General features: G+C 44.8%; 2 protein-coding genes and 1 long non-coding RNA gene across 3 annotated transcripts; all 3 read left to right on the forward strand.

Annotated features, from left to right (window-relative positions):
* Nucleotides 1-1,417: 1,417 nt before the first annotated feature.
* On the forward strand, nucleotides 1,418-2,581 carry LOC120036924 (immunoglobulin lambda-like polypeptide 1; the record flags this gene model as incomplete). The annotated part of the gene is made up of 2 exons (XM_038983215.1): nucleotides 1,418-1,448; nucleotides 2,270-2,581. Coding segments are annotated over 2 exons (318 nt in total), but the record flags the coding sequence as incomplete, so codon positions are not given.
* A 4,821-nt stretch (nucleotides 2,582-7,402) lies between these two features.
* Nucleotides 7,403-18,580, forward strand: LOC120036923 (immunoglobulin kappa light chain-like). Its single transcript, XM_038983214.1, has 5 exons — nucleotides 7,403-7,442; nucleotides 7,539-7,649; nucleotides 12,248-12,451; nucleotides 14,292-14,327; nucleotides 18,008-18,580. Exons 1-5 carry the CDS (start codon nucleotides 7,403-7,405, stop codon nucleotides 18,331-18,333), a joined length of 717 nt encoding a protein of 238 aa, XP_038839142.1. The 3' UTR covers nucleotides 18,334-18,580.
* Nucleotides 18,581-22,173: 3,593 nt separating this feature from the next.
* On the forward strand, nucleotides 22,174-23,840 carry LOC120036922. Its single transcript, XR_005474693.1, has 4 exons — nucleotides 22,174-22,290; nucleotides 22,392-22,536; nucleotides 23,493-23,623; nucleotides 23,720-23,840. It is a non-coding gene; the product is annotated as an uncharacterized LOC120036922 (long non-coding RNA).
* The last annotated feature ends 1,972 nt before the right edge of the window (nucleotides 23,841-25,812 follow it).

Consider the following 25,812-nt stretch of genomic DNA (forward strand, 5'->3'; position numbering starts at 1 on the left):
CTCGACCCCGCCCTGTGCAACTGGGTCCTGGACTTCCTGACGGGCCGCCCCCAGGTGGTGAGGGTAGGTAACAACATCTCCACCCCGCTGATCCTCAACACTGGGGCCCCACAAGGGTGCGTTCTGAGCCCTCTCCTGTACTCCCTGTTCACCCACGACTGCGTGGCCATGCACGCCTCCAACTCAATCATCAAGTTTGCGGATGACACTACAGTGGTAGGCTTGATTACCAACAACGACGAGACGGCCTACAGGGAGGAGGTGAGGGCCCTCGGAGTGTGGTGTCAGGAAAATAACCTCACACTCAACGTCAACAAAACAAAGGAGATGATTGTGGACTTCAGGAAACAGCAGAGGGAGCACCCCCCTATCCACATCGACGGGACAGTAGTGGAGAAGGTGGAAAGTTTTAAGTTCCTCGGTGTACACATCACGGACAAACTGAATTGGTCCACCCACACAGACAGCGTTGTGAAGAAGGCGCAGCAGCGCCTCTTCAACCTCAGGAGGCTGAAGAAATTCGGCTTGTCACCAAAAGCACTCACAAACCTCTACAGATGCACAATCGAGAGCATCCTGTCGGCTGTATCACCGCCTGGTACGGCAACTGCTCCGCCCACAACCGTAAGGCTCTCCAGAGGGTAGTGAGGTCTGCACAACGCATCACCGGGGGCAAACTACCTGCCCTCCAGGACACCTACACCACCCGATGTCACAGGAAGGCCATAAAGATCATCAAGGACAACAACCACCCAAGCCACTGCCTGTTCACGCCGCTATCATCCAGAAGGCGAGGTCAGTACAGGTGCATCAAAGCAGGGACCGAGAGACTGAAAAACAGCTTCTATCTCAAGGCCATCAGACTGTTAAACAGCCACCACTAACATTTAGCGGCCGCTGCCAACATACTGACTCAACTCCAGCCACTTTAATAATAGGAATTGATGGAAATTATGTAAAAATGTACCACTAGCCACTTTAAACAATGCCACTTAATATAATGTTTACATACCCTACATTACTCATCTCATATGTATATGTATATACTGTACTCTATATCATCTACTGCATCTTGCCATCTTTATGTAATACATGTATCACTAGCCACTTTAAACTATGCCACTTTATGTTTACATACCCTACATTACTCATCTCATATGTATATACTGTACTCTATACATCTACTGCATCTTGCCTATGCCGTTCTGTACCATCACTCATTCATATATCTTTATGTACATATTCTTTATCCCTTTACACTTGTGTGTATAAGGTAGTAGTTGTGGAATTGTTAGGTTAGATTACTTGTTGGTTATTACTGCATTGTCGGAACTAGAAGCACAAGCATTTCGCTACACTCGCATTAACATCTGCTAACCATGTGTATGTGACAAATAAAATTTGATTTGATTTGGTATTCGGACCAGGAACCAAGCTCATTGTTACTGGTGAGTACCCTTCTAATGTTTTAATCTACAGAATAGGTTTTGTTTCTACTATAGTGTTGGTCAGATATATATATATATATATATATTTTTTTTTTTTTTAAATGTTTGTTTAATAAAATGTCATTTAAATTCACTGATTTAATATTTTGCACCTGCTTTAATCCTGTCTCGTATGTTGTTTGTAAATGACTTATGAAACAGTTTGATGACAGTGTGAATGTCTCTGGTTGGTCTGCTCTGTTCATGTTTAATCATTAATATCTTGTGTTTCTGTTGTCTGTATAACTCAATGTAAAGGAGATATTTCATCTCAAAGTGTTTTATCATGAATATCTTGTGTTTCTGTTGTTTATATAACTCAATGTAAAGGAGATCTTTCATCTCAAAGTGTTTAATCATTCATATCTTGTGTTTCTGTTGTCTGTATAACTCAATGTAAAGGAGATCTTTCATCTCCAGAAATTTTATCCAGCTCAATTCTTAGACAAATATATATATTTTTTAATCCCATTTCCTTGTGAATTATTTGTATTTTACAGTTAAAATGTCCACATTTCGTTCAGCTTTTAGCATTTTAGTCTTCCAGAGCTGTGATGTAATATTATAAATAATGTATTAATAAATTGCTCTGTCTCTCATTTTAAAACCTTAACACCGTATGATTCCTTCTATCAGTATCATTGTAAACATCATGAAGAGCAGTTCTCTATATAATTGCTCTTAATGCAGGGTGTATTGGTAATGATACCCACATGTACTGAAATATAAACTGTTATCCATTGTGTTTTCTTCTCATCCCATCCGTTGACTACTTTCTACAGATGGAGATCTTGCTACACCTGCTGTGACTCTGTTCCCTCCATCCACTGAAGACCTCAAGTCCAGCAGAGCAACACTGGTGTGTCTGACTAGTAACCTGTCTCAGAAGTCCAAGGGGTTGGCAGATGTCAGCTGGATGTCTAACAGTGAATCAGTGACAGAAGATGTTTCTACCAGCCCTGCTGAGCAGCAACCAGACAAAACCTTCAAGATCAGCAGCTATCTGACCATTCAGACTGCAGAGTGGGATAAGGGCGTGGTTGTCGTGTCTTTACTATCATTAAATTGAAGACTTATAGTTTTTATCAAAGATTCTCTGTAATTAGTTATTACGCGTTCAACTGATTAATAACGTAACTAATTAACTAGGAAGTTGGGGCACCAAGGAAAAATATTCAGATTACAAAGTTATCATTACCTAAAATAACTTTTCAGATATTTTATCTGATCAATTAGTCTTCGAATTAATTAATTATTTACTTTACCTCACGTTAGTCTCATTCCAAACGTCGTAAATTGTTGGTTATCTGCACGAACCCAGTCTTCACTATGAGTCATCCATACATCAATTGTCTTAAATCATTTATTTATTACTAACTAAGTAATTCACAGAAATGCATAAACAAACAAACAAACAAATTAAATGTGGTTACAACAAATGATAGGAGAATCGGCCCTAGTGGGCTAAACCGGCATGGCGGCTTGTTAGACAAGAGGGGGAGTGGGGGTCGACTAAGAAGTCACTACAAAGTGATAACTATAACAATTGAGATGCTAATCCTTTGCACATGAACGCTCACTCATTCGGGAACAATTGCAATCAATATATATATATTTACGCTTAGTGTGTCGTCTTGATCGCTGGTGAAAAGTTTGTTTCTGTTGGAGAGTTTCGTCCTCTCTCTCCCTCTCTCTGTCGTGGTTATTGTGGATAGTTCAGAGTGACATTCGTTATAGAATGGATGTTTCGGCGGTTGTCGTTCTTCGCGTTCAATGATACCGAATTCCTAGATGTAGACTAGTAATCAATATCAAAGACTTGTTCTTATTCTGTCGGTATCGATAGTCTAAGAGTTTAACCACGTGGTATGGTTAAAAGATTCAGCAATGGTCTGCAACCTTCTTCCACTCCTAATGGAGAAAAACATGGTCTAGTGATAATTTCTCAAAGTTGGGTTTTTATTCAGAATTGCAGAAAGGGGCTGTCCCAGGATGTCTGACCCTAACTGGGCTCAGGGGCGGTCCTCTGATTTAGTTCAAATCAAAAGTGATTAAATTTTTCTTCATTAAACAGTCCAAAATCATATTGCACAATTATACAAACAGTATCATACTCACTCATTCATCTTATACAACAATTAGATGTAAACCTCATATCTGAGGCTATTATATAAACAGCGGTATGGTAATGTAGCCACACAGTCTCCCGTGAGTTTCCCAAGTTGTGACAAACGGACCAGTTCATTGCTGGAATCTTCACCGATCTTTTATACTTTTCCCGGAACATGAAATTTGTTCGTACCTCAAGTTCTGTGAGGTGGAAGAAATCCCTTTGTTCTCTATGAAAGTGTACCCTCTGCTATACTGTGTGTCCATGAGGAGATTCTCAGGAATTTACGACGTCTCTCTGACCACAGCAACCTAGTTGAAGGAGGAAAGGGGAAGGCAGGGAGTGGCAGGGAGAGGGGGATGGGGCTTGCTGTACCCAAACAGGCAACGTCATGACATGGTGTTCACATGTAAAGTGTCGTTGGGGTCAACATTCTCTGAGAAAGAGATCAGAAAGACTAGTTGTAGTCTGTAAATCAATAGTTTCAGACAATCAATACAACTGGTAGTTCGTTATAGCTTCACAGCGAGTGAAGCTGTTATTTTGTTAGAACGTTTTAGTGATGTTTTGATCCTTGCTTTGCTGTTAAATATAGAAGTTAAAATCTTAACATGGATGATATTGGGCTGAAGTCTGAATGCAGCAGTGAATAGTATGACAATAACCAATGTAATGTCAAATAGTTGTTGAGGGTTGTTTCTCATGACAAGTTACTATTGATGCATTCACTGTACCAGCATCATGTTCTCTAAAACATAACATCTGAAATACTGTCATGATGACTAGGTCTCTCTACTATTGTGAAATGAGTTGAATTACTAATGATTAATAGAGGAATAGTTAGAGCTTTGTTGTATTGTAGATATTAAATAAAGAACATTCTAAAGAACAAGTGTTTGTATTTGAGCATGTTGATGAGCATCAGTGTTAGCAGCACTAAATGAGGGTGAATCTGGATAATGACTGTTTAAATTGAACCAAGACAGAGGAGCCCAGAATCCTTACCTGGTTTATTATCATAAGAAGGATTCTGACCAACCAGTGATGACCTAACAGTTGACTGTAGCCTTACATTGAAGAGCCTGTGGTTAATATGATGGAAATGTAGGCAGAATTTTTCACAGCACTGAATGAGGTGGAATCTGGAAACTATTGAACCAAGATAGAGGGTGGAGGGATGTGGAGTGGAACTATGGACACTTAGAGACACAGAGGAGGGAGAGAAAGTTACAGAAGTTAGGCGGAGAGAAAGAGAAGCATCCAGGTATTTCAGACTAAAACACCGGCCTCCATTTTAACTGAGGATGCAGGAATGACAGGTCAATGTTTAGAGAGTTTGAAGCTGTCATTATTACATGGTTTAAACTGTTCTCTAGTATTAATATTAGATGTTGGACTCAGTATCATTTCAGCATGAATTACAACTGTATAAGTCTGGTCTTCACTTAGTCTCCAATTGGCATCAATCCATGACTAAGTAAACACTCAATGAGGTCCTTTATCTACTTCCCCAGAGTCAGATGAAGATCGCACAATGACTGGAAGTCTATGGGAAACGCTAGTTAACATTGACTGACTAAACTAACTAACTTCCTTCAAACTGGACACAGAGAAATACAAATGGTATGAACAAGTCCATCTGACTCTGGGGAAGTATATAAAGGGCCTCATTGCCAAAATTAGAAGGGATGGTAAAGTATCCCCTTAAGTGGAAGTTAGAATTGGTCCAACATATAGAGGGTCATGTCATGCTGTGTTTCATATTCTGCATCAGTGATCAGAACAGAGGCTGCAGTTCTATCAACGTACAGCAGAGGAGGACATACAACCACCAATAATGACTGAGGAAAGATCTACATGTACTTTACAACAGGAACAGCTGTCTGTAGACCACTGGTTTCAGTCCCACCCAAAGACCAGCTGATAGTTTCATGTCTACTATCTCTAGTTATCAGAGTCATTCACCAGGGACGTGTTCTCGCTCTGACACTGAGTTACAGGCAGTGATGTGTTGCTCCCTTTCTCCCCCTTTCTCCCCCAGGACACCTGCTTCCCCTCCTCCCCTTATTTATAGCTTCATGTAAATTAAGAGGTTGTTTTATCTCCTCTCAGAACTGTGTGTGTGGGGGGAGAGGACAAAAACTGAGACTATGTCCCTAATTGCACTCTATTCCCTTTACAGTGCACTACTTATGACAAAGTCTCATTGGGTTCTGGTCAACAGTAGTCCACTATAAAAGGATTAGGGAGACATTTGGGACTAAAATTGAGTACCTCATCATTATGTTGGTCCTGTGTAGAACTAGTATAGGATATTAAACTACAGTTATGGTTTGATGGAGGTAGAATATGAGTCAGTGATGAAGACAGGTCCTCATGTAGAGCAATGAGAGTAGCTGGTGATTGGTTAACTGTAGAGGTCCCTCCCTCTAGTCCTCCCTGTCTGTCTCCTTATAGTTGGGTCCTGCAGCCTCTCCTCTCCTCACACTCCAACCCTGCTCATCTCTCAGCTGGACAGTAAGGGCCGTTCACACCACACACTGACAACATGCTGGGGACACTCTGCACTCTCATCACTGCCCTAACATGTAAGGAATTTACTGTTTGTTCATTCTGAATCTAAAAACAATGCCAATGAAGTTTTACATTCATGTATGATTAATTGTCTTAATAAATGGTGTGTTTAATTCCCACAGATGTCAGTTGCCAGAAAGCAGTGACACAGACACCTTCAGTACTGACTGTCAGTACAAAGGGGACTGCTACTTTTTACTGTGACATTACCAAAGATGAAGGCAATTATGTAAGCTGGTATAAGCAGGTTCCAGGAGGAGCTCCTCAGTATGTGTTAAGGTTTTACTACACAAATGACTCTCCTGATGAATATGGATCTGGTTTCTCCTCTGATCGTTTCACATCTAAAGCCACGTCTGATAAGGATTATCAGTTTATAATCAGTAATGTGGAGGAGACAGTCTCAGCAGTGTATTACTGTCAGACTCTGAATGACTCTCCTTATGCGCTCGTATCACAGTGATATACATCATGACAAAAACCTCCCCACCAAACACACTCACTTCTGCTTTCAGATGTTCTGAATATAGACACTAACTGAATGTCAAGTCATCCTGAACCAGTGTGTCTGCAGTAGGAGAACATTCCATGCTTGTGTTTTACACAAAACCCTTCACACATTTACTAGAATGTTGTCATTAACAATTACACCTAGTTGTCACAAAGCATGAATGATAAAGTGATATTCCAGAAGGTTCAGTCCTAACAGAAGACTCCATGTATCAGACAACCTCCATGATAGTCAGTCCCCTGGTTTACAGTAGAGACGTATTACATCAGTCATTTAGTGATGTACTGTTAGTTCAGAACCCCACTATCAGGTCCAGATAATATTATTATAATGTTATTATCTATATTATGACATGCTGATTTTAAGGAAACTTACCAACATAACTCAAATGAAACCAAATACTGCTCTTTTCAGTGTAACCAAAATGATCCCATATGGTTGTTGTTAGTCCAATATAAAATATTGATATTTTTGATTGTTGAATAGTTACAGTAATTTAAATTTATTAAATGTCCATCATACAGAAGTTGATAGGGTGAGATATAGAGGCCCCTCCCTCTGGTCCTCCCTGGTTTGGTGATAGGTTAACTACAGAGGCCCCTCCCAGTGGTCCTCCCTGTCTGTCTCCTTATAGGTGGGTCCTGCAGCCTCTCCTCTCCTCACACTCCAACCCTGCTCATCTCTCAGCTGGACAGGTCGTTCACACCACACACTGACAACATGCTGGGGACACTCTGCACTCTCATCACTGCTCTAACATGTAAGAAGTCTGACTTCCCGGAGGTTTTACTTCCTGGTTTATTGATAATGAGTCTGTATGTTTCTCTTCACTACATGTCATCTTATTATTTCCCAGGTGTCAGTGGTGTGACTGTGGTGACACAGAAGCCAATTGTTGTAACGGTGAGGAAAGGAGAGACGGCCACTCTGGACTGTAACCTGGGGACTGTTGATAATAGAGACGGGCACTCTGGACTGTAACCTGGGGACTGTTGATAATAGAGACGACCACTCTGGACTGTAACCTGGGGTCTGTTGATAATAGAGACGGCCACTCTGGACTTTAACCTGGGGACTGTTGATAATAGAGACGGGCACTCTGGACTGTAACCTGGGGACTGTTGATAGTAGAGACGGCCACTCTGGACTGTAACCTGGGGACTGTTGATAATAGAGACGGGCACTCTGGACTGTAACCTGGGGACTGTTGATAATAGAGACGGGCACTCTGGACTGTAACCTGGGGACTGTTGATAATAGAGACGGCCACTCTGGACTGTAACCTGGGGACTGTTGATAATAGAGACGGGCACTCTGGACTGTAACCTGGGGACTGTTGATAATAGAGACGGGCACTCTGGACTGTAACCTGGGGACTGTTGATAATAGAGACGGGCACTCTGGACTGTAACCTGGGGACTGTTGATAATAGAGACGGGCACTCTGGACTGTAACCTGGGGACTGTTGATAATAGAGACGGGCACTCTGGACTGTAACCTGGGGACTGTTGATAATAGAGACGGCCACTCTGGACTGTAACCTGGGGACTATTGATAATAGAGACGGGCACTCTGGACTGTAACCTGGGGACTGTTGATATTAGACACGGCCACTCTGGACTGTAACCTGGGGACTGTTGATGATAGAGACGGCCACTCTGGACTGTAACCTGGGGACTGTTGATAATAGAGACGGGCACTCTGGACTGTAACCTGGGGACTGTTGATAATAGAGACGGCCACTCTGGACTGTAACCTGGGGACTATTGATAATAGAGACGGGCACTCTGGACTGTAACCTGGGGACTGTTGATATTAGACACGGCCACTCTGGACTGTAACCTGGGGACTGTTGATAATAGAGACGGCCACTCTGGACTGTAACCTGGGGACTGTTGATAGTAGAGACGGCCACTCTGGACTGTAACCTGGGGACTGTTGATAGTAGAGACGGCCACTCTGGACTGTAACCTGGGGACTGTTGATAATAGAGACGGCCACTCTGGACTGTAACCTGGGGACTGTTGATAATAGAGAAGGCCACTCTGGACAATAACCTGGGGACTGTTGATAATAGAGACGGCCACTCTGGACTGTAACCTGGTGACTGTTGATAATAGAGACGGCCACTCTGGACTGTAACCTGGGGACTGTTGATAATAGAGATGGCCACTATGGACTGTAACCTGGGGACTGTTGATAGTAGAGACGGCCACTATGGACTGTAACCTGGGGACTGTTGATAATAGAGACGGCCACTCTGGACTGTAACCTGGGGACTGTTGATAATAGAGACGGCCACTATGGACTGTAACCTGGGGACTGTTGATGATAGAGACGGCCACTATGGACTGTAACCTGGGGACTGTTGATGATAGAGACGGCCACTCTGGACTGTAACCTGGGGACTGTTGATAATAGAGACGGCCACTCTGGACTGTAACCTGGGGACTGTTGATAATAGAGACGGCCACTCTGGACTGTAACCTGGGGACTGTTGATGATAGAGATGGCCACTCTGGACTGTAACCTGGGAACTGTTGATAATAGAGACGGCCACTATGGACTGTAACCTGGGGACTGTTGATGATAGAGATGGCCACTCTGGACTGTAACCTGGTGACTGTTGATGATAGAGATGGCCACTCTGGACTGTAACCTGGGTACTGTTGATAATAGAGACGGCCACTCTGGACTGTAACCTGGGAACTGTTGATAATAGAGTTGGCCACTATGGATGGTAACCTGGGGTCTGTTGATAATAGAGACGGCCACTCTGGACTGTAACCTGGGGACTGTTGATGATAGAGATGGCCACTCTGGACTGTAACCTGGGGACTGTTGATGATAGAGACGGCCACTCTGGACTGTAACCTGGGGACTGTTGATGATAGAGACGGCCACTCTGGACTGTAACCTGGGGACTGTTGATGATAGAGATGGCCACTCTGGACTGTAACCTGGTGACTGTTGATGATAGAGATGGCCACTCTGGACTGTAACCTGGGGACTGTTGATGATAGAGATGGCCACTCTGGACTGTAACCTGGGGACTGTTGATAATAGAGACGGCCACTCTGGACTGTAACCTGGGAACTGTTGATAATAGAGACGGCCACTATGGACTGTAACCTGGGGACTGTTGATAATAGAGACGGCCACTCTGGACTGTAACCTGGGGACTGTTGATAATAGAGACGGGCACTCTGGACTGTAACCTGGGGACTGTTGATAATAGAGACGACCACTCTGGACTGTAACCTGGGGTCTGTTGATAATAGAGACGGCCACTCTGGACTTTAACCTGGGGACTGTTGATAATAGAGACGGGCACTCTGGACTGTAACCTGGGGACTGTTGATAGTAGAGACGGCCACTCTGGACTGTAACCTGGGGACTGTTGATAATAGAGACGGGCACTCTGGACTGTAACCTGGGGACTGTTGATAATAGAGACGGGCACTCTGGACTGTAACCTGGGGACTGTTGATAATAGAGACGGCCACTCTGGACTGTAACCTGGGGACTGTTGATAATAGAGACGGGCACTCTGGACTGTAACCTGGGGACTGTTGATGATAGAGACGGGCACTCTGGACTGTAACCTGGGGACTGTTGATAATAGAGACGGGCACTCTGGACTGTAACCTGGGGACTGTTGATAATAGAGACGGGCACTCTGGACTGTAACCTGGGGACTGTTGATAATAGAGACGGGCACTCTGGACTGTAACCTGGGGACTGTTGATAATAGAGACGGCCACTCTGGACTGTAACCTGGGGACTATTGATAATAGAGACGGGCACTCTGGACTGTAACCTGGGGACTGTTGATATTAGACACGGCCACTCTGGACTGTAACCTGGGGACTGTTGATGATAGAGACGGCCACTCTGGACTGTAACCTGGGGACTGTTGATAATAGAGACGGGCACTCTGGACTGTAACCTGGGGACTGTTGATAATAGAGACGGCCACTCTGGACTGTAACCTGGGGACTATTGATAATAGAGACGGGCACTCTGGACTGTAACCTGGGGACTGTTGATATTAGACACGGCCACTCTGGACTGTAACCTGGGGACTGTTGATAATAGAGACGGCCACTCTGGACTGTAACCTGGGGACTGTTGATAGTAGAGACGGCCACTCTGGACTGTAACCTGGGGACTGTTGATAGTAGAGACGGCCACTCTGGACTGTAACCTGGGGACTGTTGATAGTAGAGACGGCCACTCTGGACTGTAACCTGGGGACTGTTGATAATAGAGACGGCCACTCTGGACTGTAACCTGGGGACTGTTGATAATAGAGAAGGCCACTCTGGACTATAACCTGGGGACTGTTGATAATAGAGACGGCCACTCTGGACTGTAACCTGGTGACTGTTGATAATAGAGACGGCCACTCTGGACTGTAACCTGGGGACTGTTGATAATAGAGATGGCCACTATGGACTGTAACCTGGGGACTGTTGATAGTAGAGACGGCCACTATGGACTGTAACCTGGGGACTGTTGATAATAGAGACGGCCACTCTGGACTGTAACCTGGGGACTGTTGATAATAGAGACGGCCACTATGGACTGTAACCTGGGGACTGTTGATGATAGAGACGGCCACTATGGACTGTAACCTGGGGACTGTTGATGATAGAGACGGCCACTCTGGACTGTAACCTGGGGACTGTTGATAATAGAGACGGCCACTCTGGACTGTAACCTGGGGACTGTTGATAATAGAGACGGCCACTCTGGACTGTAACCTGGGGACTGTTGATGATAGAGATGGCCACTCTGGACTGTAACCTGGGAACTGTTGATAATAGAGACGGCCACTATGGACTGTAACCTGGGGACTGTTGATGATAGAGATGGCCACTCTGGACTGTAACCTGGTGACTGTTGATGATAGAGATGGCCACTCTGGACTGTAACCTGGGTACTGTTGATAATAGAGACGGCCACTCTGGACTGTAACCTGGGAACTGTTGATAATAGAGTTGGCCACTATGGATGGTAACCTGGGGTCTGTTGATAATAGAGACGGCCACTCTGGACTGTAACCTGGGGACTGTTGATGATAGAGATGGCCACTCTGGACTGTAACCTGGTGACTGTTGATGATAGAGATGGCCACTCTGGACTGTAACCTGGGGACTGTTGATGATAGAGACGGCCACTCTGGACTGTAACCTGGGGACTGTTGATGATAGAGATGGCCACTCTGGACTGTAACCTGGTGACTGTTGATGATAGAGATGGCCACTCTGGACTGTAACCTGGGGACTGTTGATGATAGAGATGGCCACTCTGGACTGTAACCTGGGAACTGTTGATAATAGAGACGGCCACTATGGACTGTAACCTGGGGACTGTTGATAATAGAGACGGCCACTCTGGACTGTAACCTGGGGACTGTTGATAATAGAGACGGCCTCTCTGGACTGTAACCTGGGGACTGTTGATAGTAGAGACGGCCACTCTGGACTGTAACCTGGGGACTGTTGATAATAGAGACGGCCACTCTGGACTGTAACCTGGGGACTGTTGATAATATTGCTGGTTGGTATAAGCAGGTTCCAGGAGGAGTCCCTCAGTACGTGTTAAGGTGGTACCACACTGGTTGGAGCTCTGTAGAATATGGTTCTGGTTTCTCCTCTCCTAAATTCACATTTAATCATCAGTCTAAATCGGATTATTGTTTGATTATTAACAATTTGGAGGAGACAGACTCAGCAGTGTATTACTGTCAGACTCAAAATGACTTTCCTATCACTGTGATAAACACCATGACAAAAACCTCCTCACCAAATACACTCACTTCTGCTTCATGCGTGGCAGTGGGGTGAACTCTAAGAAACAGCAGTTGGTCAGTGATTATTATAACAATATATACATGTCACAATGGGAGATCTGGAAATGGAAGAACCATTCATTCCTACATGTCAAAAAGATTATAAGAAGACATTGTCTGAAAGGAAACTGATGTTGTTTCTCTTGTTGTGATCATCATCATCATCAGCATCAGCATCACCATCATCATCACCACCACCACCACCACCACCATCATCATCATCATCATCACCATCATCATCACCATCATCATCACCACCACCACCATCATCATCATCATCATCATCACCATCATCATCATCACCACCACCACCACCATCATCATCATCATCATCATCATCATCATCCTCAGGTCAATACTGCATCATATGGATAGTGCTTTAACTGATGGATTCAAAAGGACCAGACACCAACAGCAGAATATGATGCTATACTATATACTGTTACTTCATAGAGAGGAACTCTAGAAAAACAAGAGATGTTTGTAGTGAGAGTGAAGCTCTGTCTGAATGGGATGTTTCAGTTCCTGTCCTCTCAGTAGAGAGAGTGAAGCTCTGTCTGAATGGGATGTTTCAGTTCCTGTCCTCTCAGTAGAGAGAGTGAAGCTCTGTCTGAATGGGATGTTTCAGTTCCTGTCCTCTCAGTAGAGAGAGTGAAGCTCTGTCTGAATGGGATGTTTCAGTTCCTGTCCTCTCAGTAGAGAGAGTGAAGCTCTGTCTGAATTGGATGTTTCAGTTCCTGTCCTCTCAGTAGAGAGAGTGAAGCTCTGTCTGAATGGGATGTTTCAGTTCCTGTCCTCTCAGTAGAGAGAGTGAAGCTCTGTCTGAATGGGATGTTTCAGTTCCTGTCCTCTCAGTAGAGAGAGTGAAGCTCTGTCTGAATGGGATGTTTCAGTTCCTGTCCTCTCAGTAGAGGGAGTGAAGCTCTGTCTGAATGGGATGTTTCAGTTCCTGTCCTCTCAGTAGAGAGAGTGAAGCTCTGTCTGAATGGGATGTTTCAGTTCCTGTCCTCTCAGTAGAGCGAGTGAAGCTCTGTCTGAATGGGATGTTTCAGTTCCTGTCCTCTCAGTAGAGAGAGTGAAGCTCTGTCTGAATGGGATGTTTCAGTTCCTGTCCTCTCAGTAGAGAGAGTGAAGCTCTGTCTGAATGGGATGTTTCAGTTCCTGTCCTCTCAGTAGAGAGAGTGAAGCTCTGTCTGAATGGGATGTTTCAGTTCCTGTCCTCTCAGTAGAGAGAGTGAAGCTCTGTCTGAATGGGATGTTTCAGTTCCTGTCCTCTCAGTAGAGAGAGTGAAGCTCTGTCTGAATGGGATGTTTCAGTTCCTGTCCTCTCAGTAGAGAGAGTGAAGCTCTGTCTGAATGGGATGTTTCAGTTCCTGTCCTCTCAGTAGAGAGAGTGAAGCTCTGTCTGAATGGGATGTTTCAGTTCCTGTCCTCTCAGTAGAGAGAGTGAAGCTCTGTCTGAATGGGATGTTTCAGTTCCTGTCCTCTCAGTAGAGGGAGTGAAGCTCTGTCTGAATGGGATGTTTCAGTTCCTGTCCTCTCAGTAGAGAGAGTGAAGCTCTGTCTGAATGGGATGTTTCAGTTCCTGTCCTCTCAGTAGAGCGAGTGAAGCTCTGTCTGAATGGGATGTTTCAGTTCCTGTCCTCTCAGTAGAGAGAGTGAAGCTCTGTCTGAATGGGATGTTTCAGTTCCTGTCCTCTCAGTAGAGAGAGTGAGGAGGTTTTTGTACGGCTGTGTATACAAACTGAATCACTGTGGTATTCGGACAAGGAACCAAGCTCTTTGTTTGTAACGGCTTTCTTCCATAGGTGAAGGAGAGGACCAAAGTGCAGCGCGGCTAGTGTTCAACATGTTTAATAAAAGAACAAGTGAAACACTACAAACAACATACAAAATAACAAATGTGCAAAACCGATACAGACCTATCTGGTGCAGAACACAAACACAGAGACAGGTAACAAACACCCACCAAATCCCAACACAAAACAAGCCTCCTATATATGATTCTCAATCAGGGACAACGATTACCATCTGCCTCTGATTGAGAACCATATTAGGCTGGACATAGAAACAGACAAACTAGACACACAACATAGAATTCCCACCCAGCTCACGTCCTGACCAACTAAACACATACAAAACAACAGAAAACAGGTCAGGAACGTGACAGAACCCCCCCCTCAAGGTGCGAACTCCGGGCGCACCCCTAAAACTCAAGGGGAGGGTCTGGGTGGGCATCTGTCCGCGGTGGCGGCTCCGGCGCAGGACGAGGACACCACTCCACCACTGTCTTTGTCCCCCTCCTTAGCGTCCTTTGAGTGGCGACCCTCGCCCACGACCTTGGCCTAAGAATCCTCCCCAAGGCCCCCACATGATTTAGGAGGTAGCTCAGGACAGAGAGGTAGCTCAGGACAGAGAGGTAGCTCAGGACAGAGAGGTAGCTCAGGACAGAGAGGTAGCTCAGGACAGAGGGGCAACTCCGGACTAATGGCAGCTCCGGACTGAGTGGCAGCTCCGGACTGAGTGGCAGCTCCGGACTGAGTGGCAGCTCCGGACTGAGTGGCAGCTCCGGACTGAGTGGCAGCTCCGGACTGAGTGGCAGCTCCGGACTGAGTGGCAGCTCCGGACTGAGTGGCAGCTCCGGACTGAATGGCAGCTCCGGACTGAGTGGCAGCTCCGGACTGGGTGACCGCTCATGACTGTAGGGCAGCTCATGACTGTAGGGCAGCTCATGACTGTAGGGCAGCTCATGACTGTAGGGCAGCTCATGACTGGAGGGCAGCTCATGACTGGAGGGCAGCTCATGACTGGAGGGCAGCTCATGACTGTAGGGCAGCTCATGACTGTAGGGCAGCTCATGACTGTAGGGCAGCTCTGGCAGCTCCTGACTGGCTGGCGTCTCTGGCAGCTCCTGACTGGCTGGCGTCTCTGGCAGCTCCTGACTGGCTGGCGTCTCTGGCAGCTCCTGACTGGCTGGCGTCTCTGGCAGCTCCTGACTGGCTGGCGTCTCTGGCAGCTCCTGACTGACGGACGGCTCTAGCGGCTCCTGACTGACGGACGGCTCTAATGGCTCGGGACAGACGGGCGGCTATAATGGCTCGTGGCAGACGGATGACTCAGATGGCGCTGGGCAGACAGATGGCTCAGATGGCGCTGGGCAGACGGATGGCTCAGATGGCGCTGGGCAGACGGATGGCTCAGACGGCGCTGGGCAGACGGATGGCTCAGACGGCGCTGGGCAGACGGATGGCTCAGACGGCGCTGGGCAGACGGATGGCTCAGACGGCGCTGGGCAGACGGATGGCTCAGACGGCGCTGGGCAGACGGATGGCTCAGACGGCGCTGGGCAGACGGATGACTCTGGCCGGCTGAGACGCACAATAGGCCTGATGCGTGGTGCCGGAACTGGAGGTACCGGGCTGAGGGCACGCACCTCAGGGCGAGTGCGGGGAGGAGGAACAGGGCTCTGGAGATGCACTGGAAGCCTGGTGCGTGGTGTAGGCACTGGTGGTACTGGTCTGGGGCGGGAAGGTGGCGCCGGATATACCGGACCGTGAAGGAGGACACGCGCTCTTGAGCACCGAGCCTCTCCAACCTTACCAGGTTGAATGGTCCCCGTAGCCCTGCCAGTGCGGCGAGGTGGAATAACCCGCACTGGGCTATGCAGGCGAACCGGGGACACCACCTGTAAGGCTGGTGCCATGTACGCCGGCCCGAGGAGACGTACTGGAGGCCAGATACGTTGGGCCGGCTTCATGACATCCGGCTCGATGCCCAACCTAGCCCTCCCAGTGCGGCAAGGTGGAATAGCCCGCACTGGGCTAAGCACGCGTACTGGGGACACCGTGCGCTTTACCGCATAACACGGTGTCTGACCAGTACGACGCCCTCTCACTCCACGGTAAGCCCGGGGAGTTGGCTCAGGTATCCAACCCGGCTTCGCCACACTCCCATTTAGCCCCCCCCCCAAGAAATTTTTGGGTGAGCCTCTCGGGTTTCCAGCCACTCTGCCTTGCAAGCGCCTCATAATGCCGCCTCTCCGCTTTTGATGCCTCCAGCTCCGCTTTGGGACGGCGACACTCCTCTGGCTCTGCCCAGGGTCCTTCTCCGTCCAGAATCTCCTCCCATGTCCATTCCTCCTTGTACTGCTGCTGCTGTTGCTGCTGCCCGTTGCCACGCTGCTTGGTCCGGGTTTGGTGGGTGTTTCTGTAACGGCTTTCTTCCATAGGTGAAGGAGAGGACCAAAGTGCAGCGCGGCTAGTGTTCAACATGTTTAATAAAAGAACAAGTGAAACACTACAAACAACATACAAAATAACAAATGTGCAAAACCGATACAGACCTATCTGGTGCAGAACACAAACACAGAGACAGGTAACAAACAACCACCAAATCCCAACACAAAACAAGCCTCCTATATATGATTCTCAATCAGGGACAACGATTACCATCTGCCTCTGATTGAGAACCATATTAGGCTGGACATAGAAACAGACAAACTAGACACACAACATAGAATTCCCACCCAGCTCACGTCCTGACCAACTAAACACATACAAAACAACAGAAAACAGGTCAGGAACGTGACATTGTTACTGGTGAGTACCCTTTCTTTTAACCTTATATGGTTTTTTAAAATGGGTTTTTGTAATACATAATAGTTAAAAAAGTTAAAGTACTTAACATTATATTATTTTTTCATATTTATTTAGTGTAAATAACCTACTTTGTAGACTGATTATCAAGAGTCATGGACACCATGTGACAGCTTCATAGCCTACAGTATATCTGTAGTTGTTGATTTCACATTTAAACTTAAGAAACGTGATGGACTATTTGACCATGTAGGTTACTGCTGTCACTTGACAACACTACTCATTTATAATGTCTCATACAATAATAATATATTTACTCAGAGGTAGATTTGAATGTGAAGTCTACATAAAGTTGTATGAACCTTTAAAATGTTGGTCCCATGTTATATTAAATAATGATAAAACCATGTATATGGTAGTTACACACAATATTGCTACATGCTTCATTACATTGCAGGCTACTACATTACAGTTGGTAACTCCGTTTGCTGGTTGACTAGTAGTAGGATATATGTTTGATTGTATCCCTCATTCAGCACATCTGACTTCTTGATTATGTTTAAACGTAGAGATCTGAACTCATTATCCACTTGCACAGAAATCTGCTTTACCTCTGAAAAGTCACATATGGAGAGTTACTTAGAAAGTTTCTAAATAAGTCCAGCTACAAACAGACATATGAGTAATATGTAACAATAGAATTACATGGTTTTAGTGCCTTTTCATTTATGAGCCCAACATGTTAATTGTTTGTAGCCTTTGAGAAAATGTAATATTTTTTATTCTACAGTATAATCACACAACCCTGTTTCATTCTACTAATTTATCAAATGATTTTGTGTAATATTTATTCTGCTCATTCCATTGGTCCAGACTCTACCCTCCCTCCGCCTGTCTTGACCATCTTCCCTCCGTCCAGCGATGAGTTGAAGTCCAGCAAAGTCACCCTGGTGTGTCTGGCCAGTCAGATGGCCATGGGCTACGCTGATGTCAGCTGGACCGCGGGAGGGAATCGGGTCACCGGCGGCATCGCTACGAGTGGCCCGGTGCCGCAAGCCGACAAGACGTTCCAACTCAGCAGCTGTCTGACCGTTGACACGTCAGAATGGAACCAGGACAAAGTGTTCTCATGTAAAGTCACCGCGGGCTCCAAGTTCGCTGAGAAAGACATCAAGAAGTCTGTATGCAGCACTGAATAGCCTGAGAACCATTGTAATGTCCATTTGATTTTCTACATCACTTTTCAAGTTATTGTTAATGCATTAGAAGTTTAACCTGCATATATACAATATGTTCCATAAAAGATAAATAGCTAATCACACTGATATCATAGGCTACATGATAAGTAGACTCTGTATATTTGAAATGGGTTGCTTTGCAGATGTATAATAGAGGAATAGTTAGAGCTTTGCTGTATTGTGGATATTAAATAAAGAACATTCTAAAGAACAAGTGTTTGTATTTGAGCATGTTGATGAACATCACTGTTAGCAGCACTAAATGAGGGGGAGTTTAACTGAACTCAAATAGAGCAGCCTGCTCTCTGACTTTAGTCCAGATCCAGAAATAGTTGATCTAGATATCCAGGATGTAGAGCAGGTTTACTGTAATGTTAATGAATAACCAGAGATGGACCAGAGGTTTAAATTACAACTTCACATTATTGAGAACCTTCATTACTGTGATATTGTTACGCACGCCTCTGAGAAGAGGGAACGCAACTCCCTGCTGCAACTCAACTCCCCGTGAAGTGTAAGAGGTATGGACTGTAGGCGTGAGTAAGGACGACAAAGGCAGATTTTACCGTTACTAGGATTTATTTCCTTACGGTAATATGGGGAAAAGGGGCTGGACGGAACCAAAGCAAAGAAAGTAAATATCAAAACTTCCCCCTTTCCTATCTAACCTGCCTACCCACCACTTACCTATCTTAGCACCACCTGGTGCCCTAACCAAAATACAGGGGGTGGTCCGCCCAGGTCTTACCTAGTGTGCCTAGACAATGAATATACTACGGGTATATGTATGCCCGCGGGCCTCTTGCCTAAGCACTCCCAAAGTGCCTTCTCCTTCCCCCCTGGGAACAAATGAAACAGAACAATTATTAACAAACAATTTCAATAATCAAAACAGTGCGTCCTATAACACATGACATAACCAATCAGCTCCCTCAGCAACAACTTATATAGTACATACCAAATCTCTGAGAAACAACCAACACTTTATCACAATCAAATTCTCAAGCAAGGATCTCTCTCTCCAATCTTTCCAAAATCTTCTCTCTAATGATTTCTCTCCCTCCACAAAAAGATCTCTTTTCCTGAACAGAACACTGGCTTTTATATTCCTCAGGTGGCAAAGGTAATTAGTGTCAGCTGCTTGACGAGGGGGCGTGGTCAGCTCTATTATCAATTATCAATTAGCCATGGAGAACTCAGGAAGCTATCTCCTGAAACACACACTCAAATACATACCACAACACAGAAAACTGGGGAACGTAACAGATATGATTGTATTATAAGAACATTCTGAAAGTATATATTTAATAATCTATTTAAAATAGTTAATTTGAAAAGGCAACTTGATTATTTCCTAGGCAATATTTGCTTGTACTTTTCACTGTATGAAGAATTAAAACAGTACAGTAACATGATAAATTCAATATATTCATAGTTTATATTCAATAGTGTTATAAACGTACGTCTTACTATAATGTACAAAAACATTTTACTCATGAATATTTTCTCTCCGTACATCTTTGCCAGCAGGGGGAAAAACAAGAGATATAATATTATAATATGCTTCCACCTTGTGGCTCAAACAGTTGTATTTCATTATAGTTGTATTTCATTATAGTTGTAGTTCATTGTAATAATTTCCAGACTAAATCCATCACGCTGTTTCAAATCATTCAGAAATGATAACGTTATGGAAAGTTAGTGTACAATATCTCTGTTGTCAGTACAAAGCTCTGCTCAGTTCTGTGTTGGTCTGGTTCAGAGAGGAGTGTAGTGATGTAGTTGAGACTATATCAGTCTAACTAAGGTTTAGGGACCCTCCTTCCTCTAGTACTAGTGGATGGGTGTAGTAGTAGAGAGACTATATCAGTCTAACTAAGGTTTAGGGACCCTCCTTCCTCTAGTACTAGTGGATGGGTGTAGTAGTAGAGAGACTATATCTGTCTAACTAAGGTTTAGGGACCCTCCTTCCTCTAGTACTAGTGGATGGGTGTAGTAGTAGAGAGACTATATCTGTCTAACTAAGGTTTAGGGACCCTTCTTCCTCTAGTACTAGTGGATGGGTGTAGTAGAGAGAGACTATATCTGTCTAACCAAGGTTTAGGGACCCTCCTTCCTCTAGTACTAGTGGATGGATGTAGTAGAGAGAGACTATATCTGTCTAACTAAGGTTTAGGGACCCTCCTTCCTCTAGTACTAGTGGATGGGTGTAGTAGTAGAGAGACTATATCTGTCTAACTAAGGTTTAGGGACCCTTCTTCCTCTAGTACTAGTGGATGGGTGTAGTAGTAGAGAGACTATATCTGTCTAACCAAGGTTTAGGGACCCTCCTTCCTCTAGTACTAGTGGATGGGTGTAGTAGAGAGAGACTATATCTGTCTAACTAAGGTTTAGGGACCCTCCTTCCTCTAGTACTAGTGGATGGGTGTAGTAGTAGAGAGACTATATCTGTCTAACTAAGGTTTAGGGACCCTCCTTCCTCTAGTACTAGTGGATGGGTGTAGTAGAGAGAGACTATATCTGTCTAACCAAGGTTTAGGGACCCTCCTTCCTCTAGTACTAGTGGATGGGTGTAGTAGAGAGAGACTATATCTGTCTAACTAAGGTTTAGGGACCCTCCTTCCTCTAGTACTAGTGGATGGGTGTAGTAGTAGAGAGACTATATCTGTCTAACTAAGGTTTAGGGACCCTCCTTCCTCTAGTACTAGTGGATGGGTGTAGTAGAGAGAGACTATATCTGTCTAACTAAGGTTTAGGGACCCTTCTTCCTCTGGTCCTCATGAACCCTTGTCCTGTTCCATTTTCTCTCTCTGTGTCCTCATCTGGTTCCTCACATCTGTCCTCGGTGGTGCCCTCACTCAGTCTGGTCTTGTTCACATTGGGGAGAATCCTAACTTGCAGTTCAGTCACATTTTCACTTAGTCTCCCATTGGCATCAATGCATGACTAAGTAAAGATTCACCTTAATTAGAAGTTAGGATTCACCCCATCGTGCATCAGTGATCAGAATAGAGTCTGCAGTTCTATCAACGTACAGCAGAGGAGGACATAGGACCACCAATAATGACTGAGGAAAGATCTACATGTACTTTACAACAGGAACATCTGTCTGTAGCCCACTGGTTTCAGTCCCACCCAAAGACCAGCTGATGGTTTCATGTCTACTATCTCTAGTTATCAGAGTCATTCACCAGGGACGTGTCCTAGATCTGACACTGAGTTACAGGCAGTGATGTGTTGTTCCCCTTCTCCCCCAGGACACACCTGCTTCCCCTCCCCTCCTCCTCTCCTTATTTATAGCTTCATGCAAATGAAGAGGTTATTTTATCTCCTCTCAGAACTGTGTGGGGGGAGGGGGTGGTGGGGGGGTCTGCAGGTGACCAGAGGAGTAGACTGAAACTGAAAATGTGTCCCAAATGGCACTATGTTCCCTTTATAGTGCACTACTTTTGACAAAGGCCCATTGGGTTCTGGTCAACAGTAGTGCACTATAAAGGGAATAGGGAGACATCCTGAGTACCTCATAATTATGTTAGTCTTGTGTAGAACTAGTATAGGATAATAAACTCCATTCATGGTTTGATGGAGGTAGGAGATTAGATACCTCATCATTATGTTAGTCTTGTGTAGAACTAGTATAGGATATTAAACTCCAGTTATGGTTTGATGGAGGTAGAATATGAGTCAGTGAAGAAGACAGGGCCTCATGTAGAGCAATGAGAATAGCTGGTGATTGGTTAACTTCAGAGGCCCCTCCCTCTGGTCCTCCCTGTCTGTCTCCTTATAGGTGGGTTCTGCAGCCTCTCCTCTCCTCACACTCCAACCCTGCTCATCTCTCAGCTGGACAGTAAGGGCCTTTCACACCACACACTGACAACATGCTGGGGACACTCTGCACTCTCATCACTGCTCTAACATGTAAGGAATTTACTATATGTTCAACATGAATCAAAACAAGACATTAGAAGTTGTTAATTCATGTATGATTACATGTCTTAAATTGTATTTGATTCCCACAGATGTCAGTTGCCAGAAAGCAGTGACACAGACACCTTCAGTACTGACTGTCAGTACAAAGGGGACTGCTACTTTTTACTGTGACATTACCAAAGATGAAGTCAATTATGTAAGCTGGTATAAACAGGTTCCAGGAGGAGCTCCTCAGTATGTGTTAAGGTTTTACTACACAAATGACTCTCCTGATGAATATGGTTCTGGTTTCTCCTCTGATCGTTTCACATCTAAAGCCACGTCTGGTAAGGATTATCAGTTTATAATCAGTAATGTGGAAGAGACAGACTCAGCAGTGTATTACTGTCAGACTCGGAATGACTCTCCTTTTGCCCTCGTATCACAGTGATATACACCATGACAAAAACCTCCTCACCAAACACACTCACTTCTGCTTTCAGATGTTCTGAATATAGACACTAACTGAATGTCAAGTCATCCTGAACCAGTGTGTCTGCAGTAGGAGAACATTCCATGCTTGTGTTTTACACAAAACCCTTCACACATTTACTAGAATGTTGTCATTAACAATTACACCTAGTTGTCACAAAGCATGAATGATAAAGTGATATTCCAGAAGGTTCAGTCCTAACAGAAGACTCCATGTATCAGACAACCTCCATGATAGTCAGTCCCCTGGTTTACAGTAGAGACATATTACATCATCAGTCATTTAGTGATGTACTGTTAGTTCAGAACCCCACTATCAGGTCCAGATAATATTATTATAATGTTATTATTATACATATTATGAACTGCTGATTTAAACTAACTAACATAACTGAGAAGAAACATAATACTGATCTTTACAATGCAACAAAACAAATCCAATATGTTTATGAAATAGTCTTATCTCAAATATTTGCATTTTTTATAGTTTAATATTGACTCTAATTGAAATGTATGTCACAGTTATGAAGATATAGGATACGTCCAGATATTATTTAGAAATCTGTCTGTTGGTCTTGTGAAGACCCAGATACAGTATGTTTGAGAGTAGAGAGTGATTGGTTAACTGTAGAGGCCCCTCCCTCTGGTCCTCCCTGGCTTGGTGATAGGTTACCTGCAGAGGCCCCTCCCTCTGGTCCTCCCTGTCTGTCTCCTTATAGGTGGGTTCTGCAGCCTCTCCTCTCCTCACACTCCAACCCTGCTCATCTCTCAGCTGGACAGTAAGGGCCGTTCACACCACACACTGACAACATGCTGGGGACACTCTGCACTCTCATCACTGCTCTAACATGTAAGGAGTCTGACTTCCTGGAGGTTTTATTTCCTAGTTTATTAATAATGAGTCTGTATGTTTCTCTTTACTACATGTCATCTTCTTATTTCCAAGGTGTCAGTGGTGTGACTGTGGTGACACAGAAGCCTCCTGTTGTGACAGTGAGCAAAGGAGACACGGCCACTATGGACTGTAACCTGGGGACTGTTGATAATAGAGACGGCCACTCTGGACTGTAACCTGGGGACTGTTGATAATAGAGACGGCCACTATGGACTGTAACCTGGGGACTGTTGATAATAGAGAAGTCCACTCTGGACTGTAACCTGGGGACTGTTGATAATAGAGACGGCCACTCTGGACTGTAACCTGGGGACTGTTGATAATAGAGACGACCACTCTGGACTGTAACCTGGGGACTGTTGATGATAGAGACGGACACTCTGGACTGTAACCTGGGGACTGTTGATAATAGAGACGGACACTCTGGACTGTAACCTGGGGACTGTTGATAATAGAGACGACCACTCTGGACTGTAACCTGGGGACTGTTGATAATAGAGACGGACACTCTGGACTGTAACCTGGAGACTGTTGATAATAGAGACGGACACTCTGGACTGTAACCTGGGGACTGTTGATGATAGAGACGACCACTCTGGACTGTAACCTGGGGACTGTTGATGATAGAGACAGCCACTATGGACTGTAACCTGGGGACTGTTGATAATAGAGACGACCACTCTGGACTGTAACCTGGGGACTGTTGATAATAGAGACAGCCACTATGGACTGTAACCTGGGGACTGTTGATAATAGAGACGACCACTCTGGACTGTAACCTGGGGACTGTTAATAATAGAGACGACCACTCTGGACTGTAACCTGGGGACTGTTGATAATAGAGACGACCACTCTGGACTGTAACCTGGGGACTGTTGATAGTAGAGAAGGCCACTATGGACTGTAACCTGTGGACTGTTGATAATATTGCTGGTTGGTATAAACAGGTTCCAGGAGGAGTCCCTCAGGACGTGTTAAGGTGGTACCACACTGGTTGGAGCTCTGTAGAATATGGTTCTGGTTTCTCCTCTCATAAATTCACATCTAATCATCAGTCTAAATCAGATTATTGTTTGATTATTAACAATGTGGAGGAGACAGACTCAGTAGTGTATTACTGTCAGACTCAAAATGACTCTCCTATCACAGTGATATACACCATGACAAAAACCTCCTCCCCAAATACACTCACTTCTGCTTCATGCGTGGCAGAGGGGTGAACTCTAAGAAACATCAGTTGGTCAGTGATTATTATAACAATATATACATGTCACAATGGGAGATCTGGAAATGGAAGAACCATTCATTCCTACATGTCAACAAGATTATAAGAAGACATTGTCTGAAAGGAAACTGATTTTGTCTCTCTTGTTATGATCATCATCATCATCATCATCATCATCATCATCATCATCATCATCATCAGGTCAAAACTGCATCATATGGATAGTGCTTTAACTGATGGATTCAAAAGGACCAGACACAACAGCAGAATATGATGTTATACTATATACTGTTACTTCATAGAGAGGAACTCTAGAAAAGTCTGAGATGTTTGTAGAGAGAGTGAAGCTCTGTCTGAATGGGATGTTTCAGTTCCTGTCCTCTCAGTAGAGAGAGTGAAGCTCTGTCTGAATGGGATGTTTCAGTTCCTGTCCTCTCAGTAGAGAGAGTGAAGCTCTGTCTGAATGGGATGTTTCAGTTACTGTCCTCTCAGTAGAGAGAGTGAAGCTCTGTCTGAATGGATGTTTCAGTTCCTGTCCTCTCAGTAGAGAGAGTGAAGCTCTGTCTGAATGGGATGTTTCAGTTCCTGTCCTCTCAGTAGAGAGAGTGAAGCTCTGTCTGAATGGGATGTTTCAGTTCCTGTCCTCTCAGTAGAGAGAGAGAAGCTCTGTCTGAATGGGATGTTTCAGTTCCTGTCCTCTCAGTAGAGAGAGTGAAGCTCTGTCTGAATGGGATGTTTCAGTTCCTGTCCTCTCAGTAGAAAGAGTGAAGCTCTGTCTGAATGGGATGTTTCAGTTCCTGTCCTCTCAGTAGAGAGAGTGAAGCTCTGTCTGAATGGGATGTTTCAGTTCCTGTCCTCTCAGTAGAGAGAGTGAGGAGGTTTTTGTACGGCTGTGTATACAAACTGAATCACTGTGGTA

Source organism: Salvelinus namaycush, unplaced genomic scaffold, assembly GCF_016432855.1.
Source record: "Salvelinus namaycush isolate Seneca unplaced genomic scaffold, SaNama_1.0 Scaffold1522, whole genome shotgun sequence".
NCBI classification, from domain to species: Eukaryota; Metazoa; Chordata; class Actinopteri; order Salmoniformes; family Salmonidae; genus Salvelinus; species Salvelinus namaycush.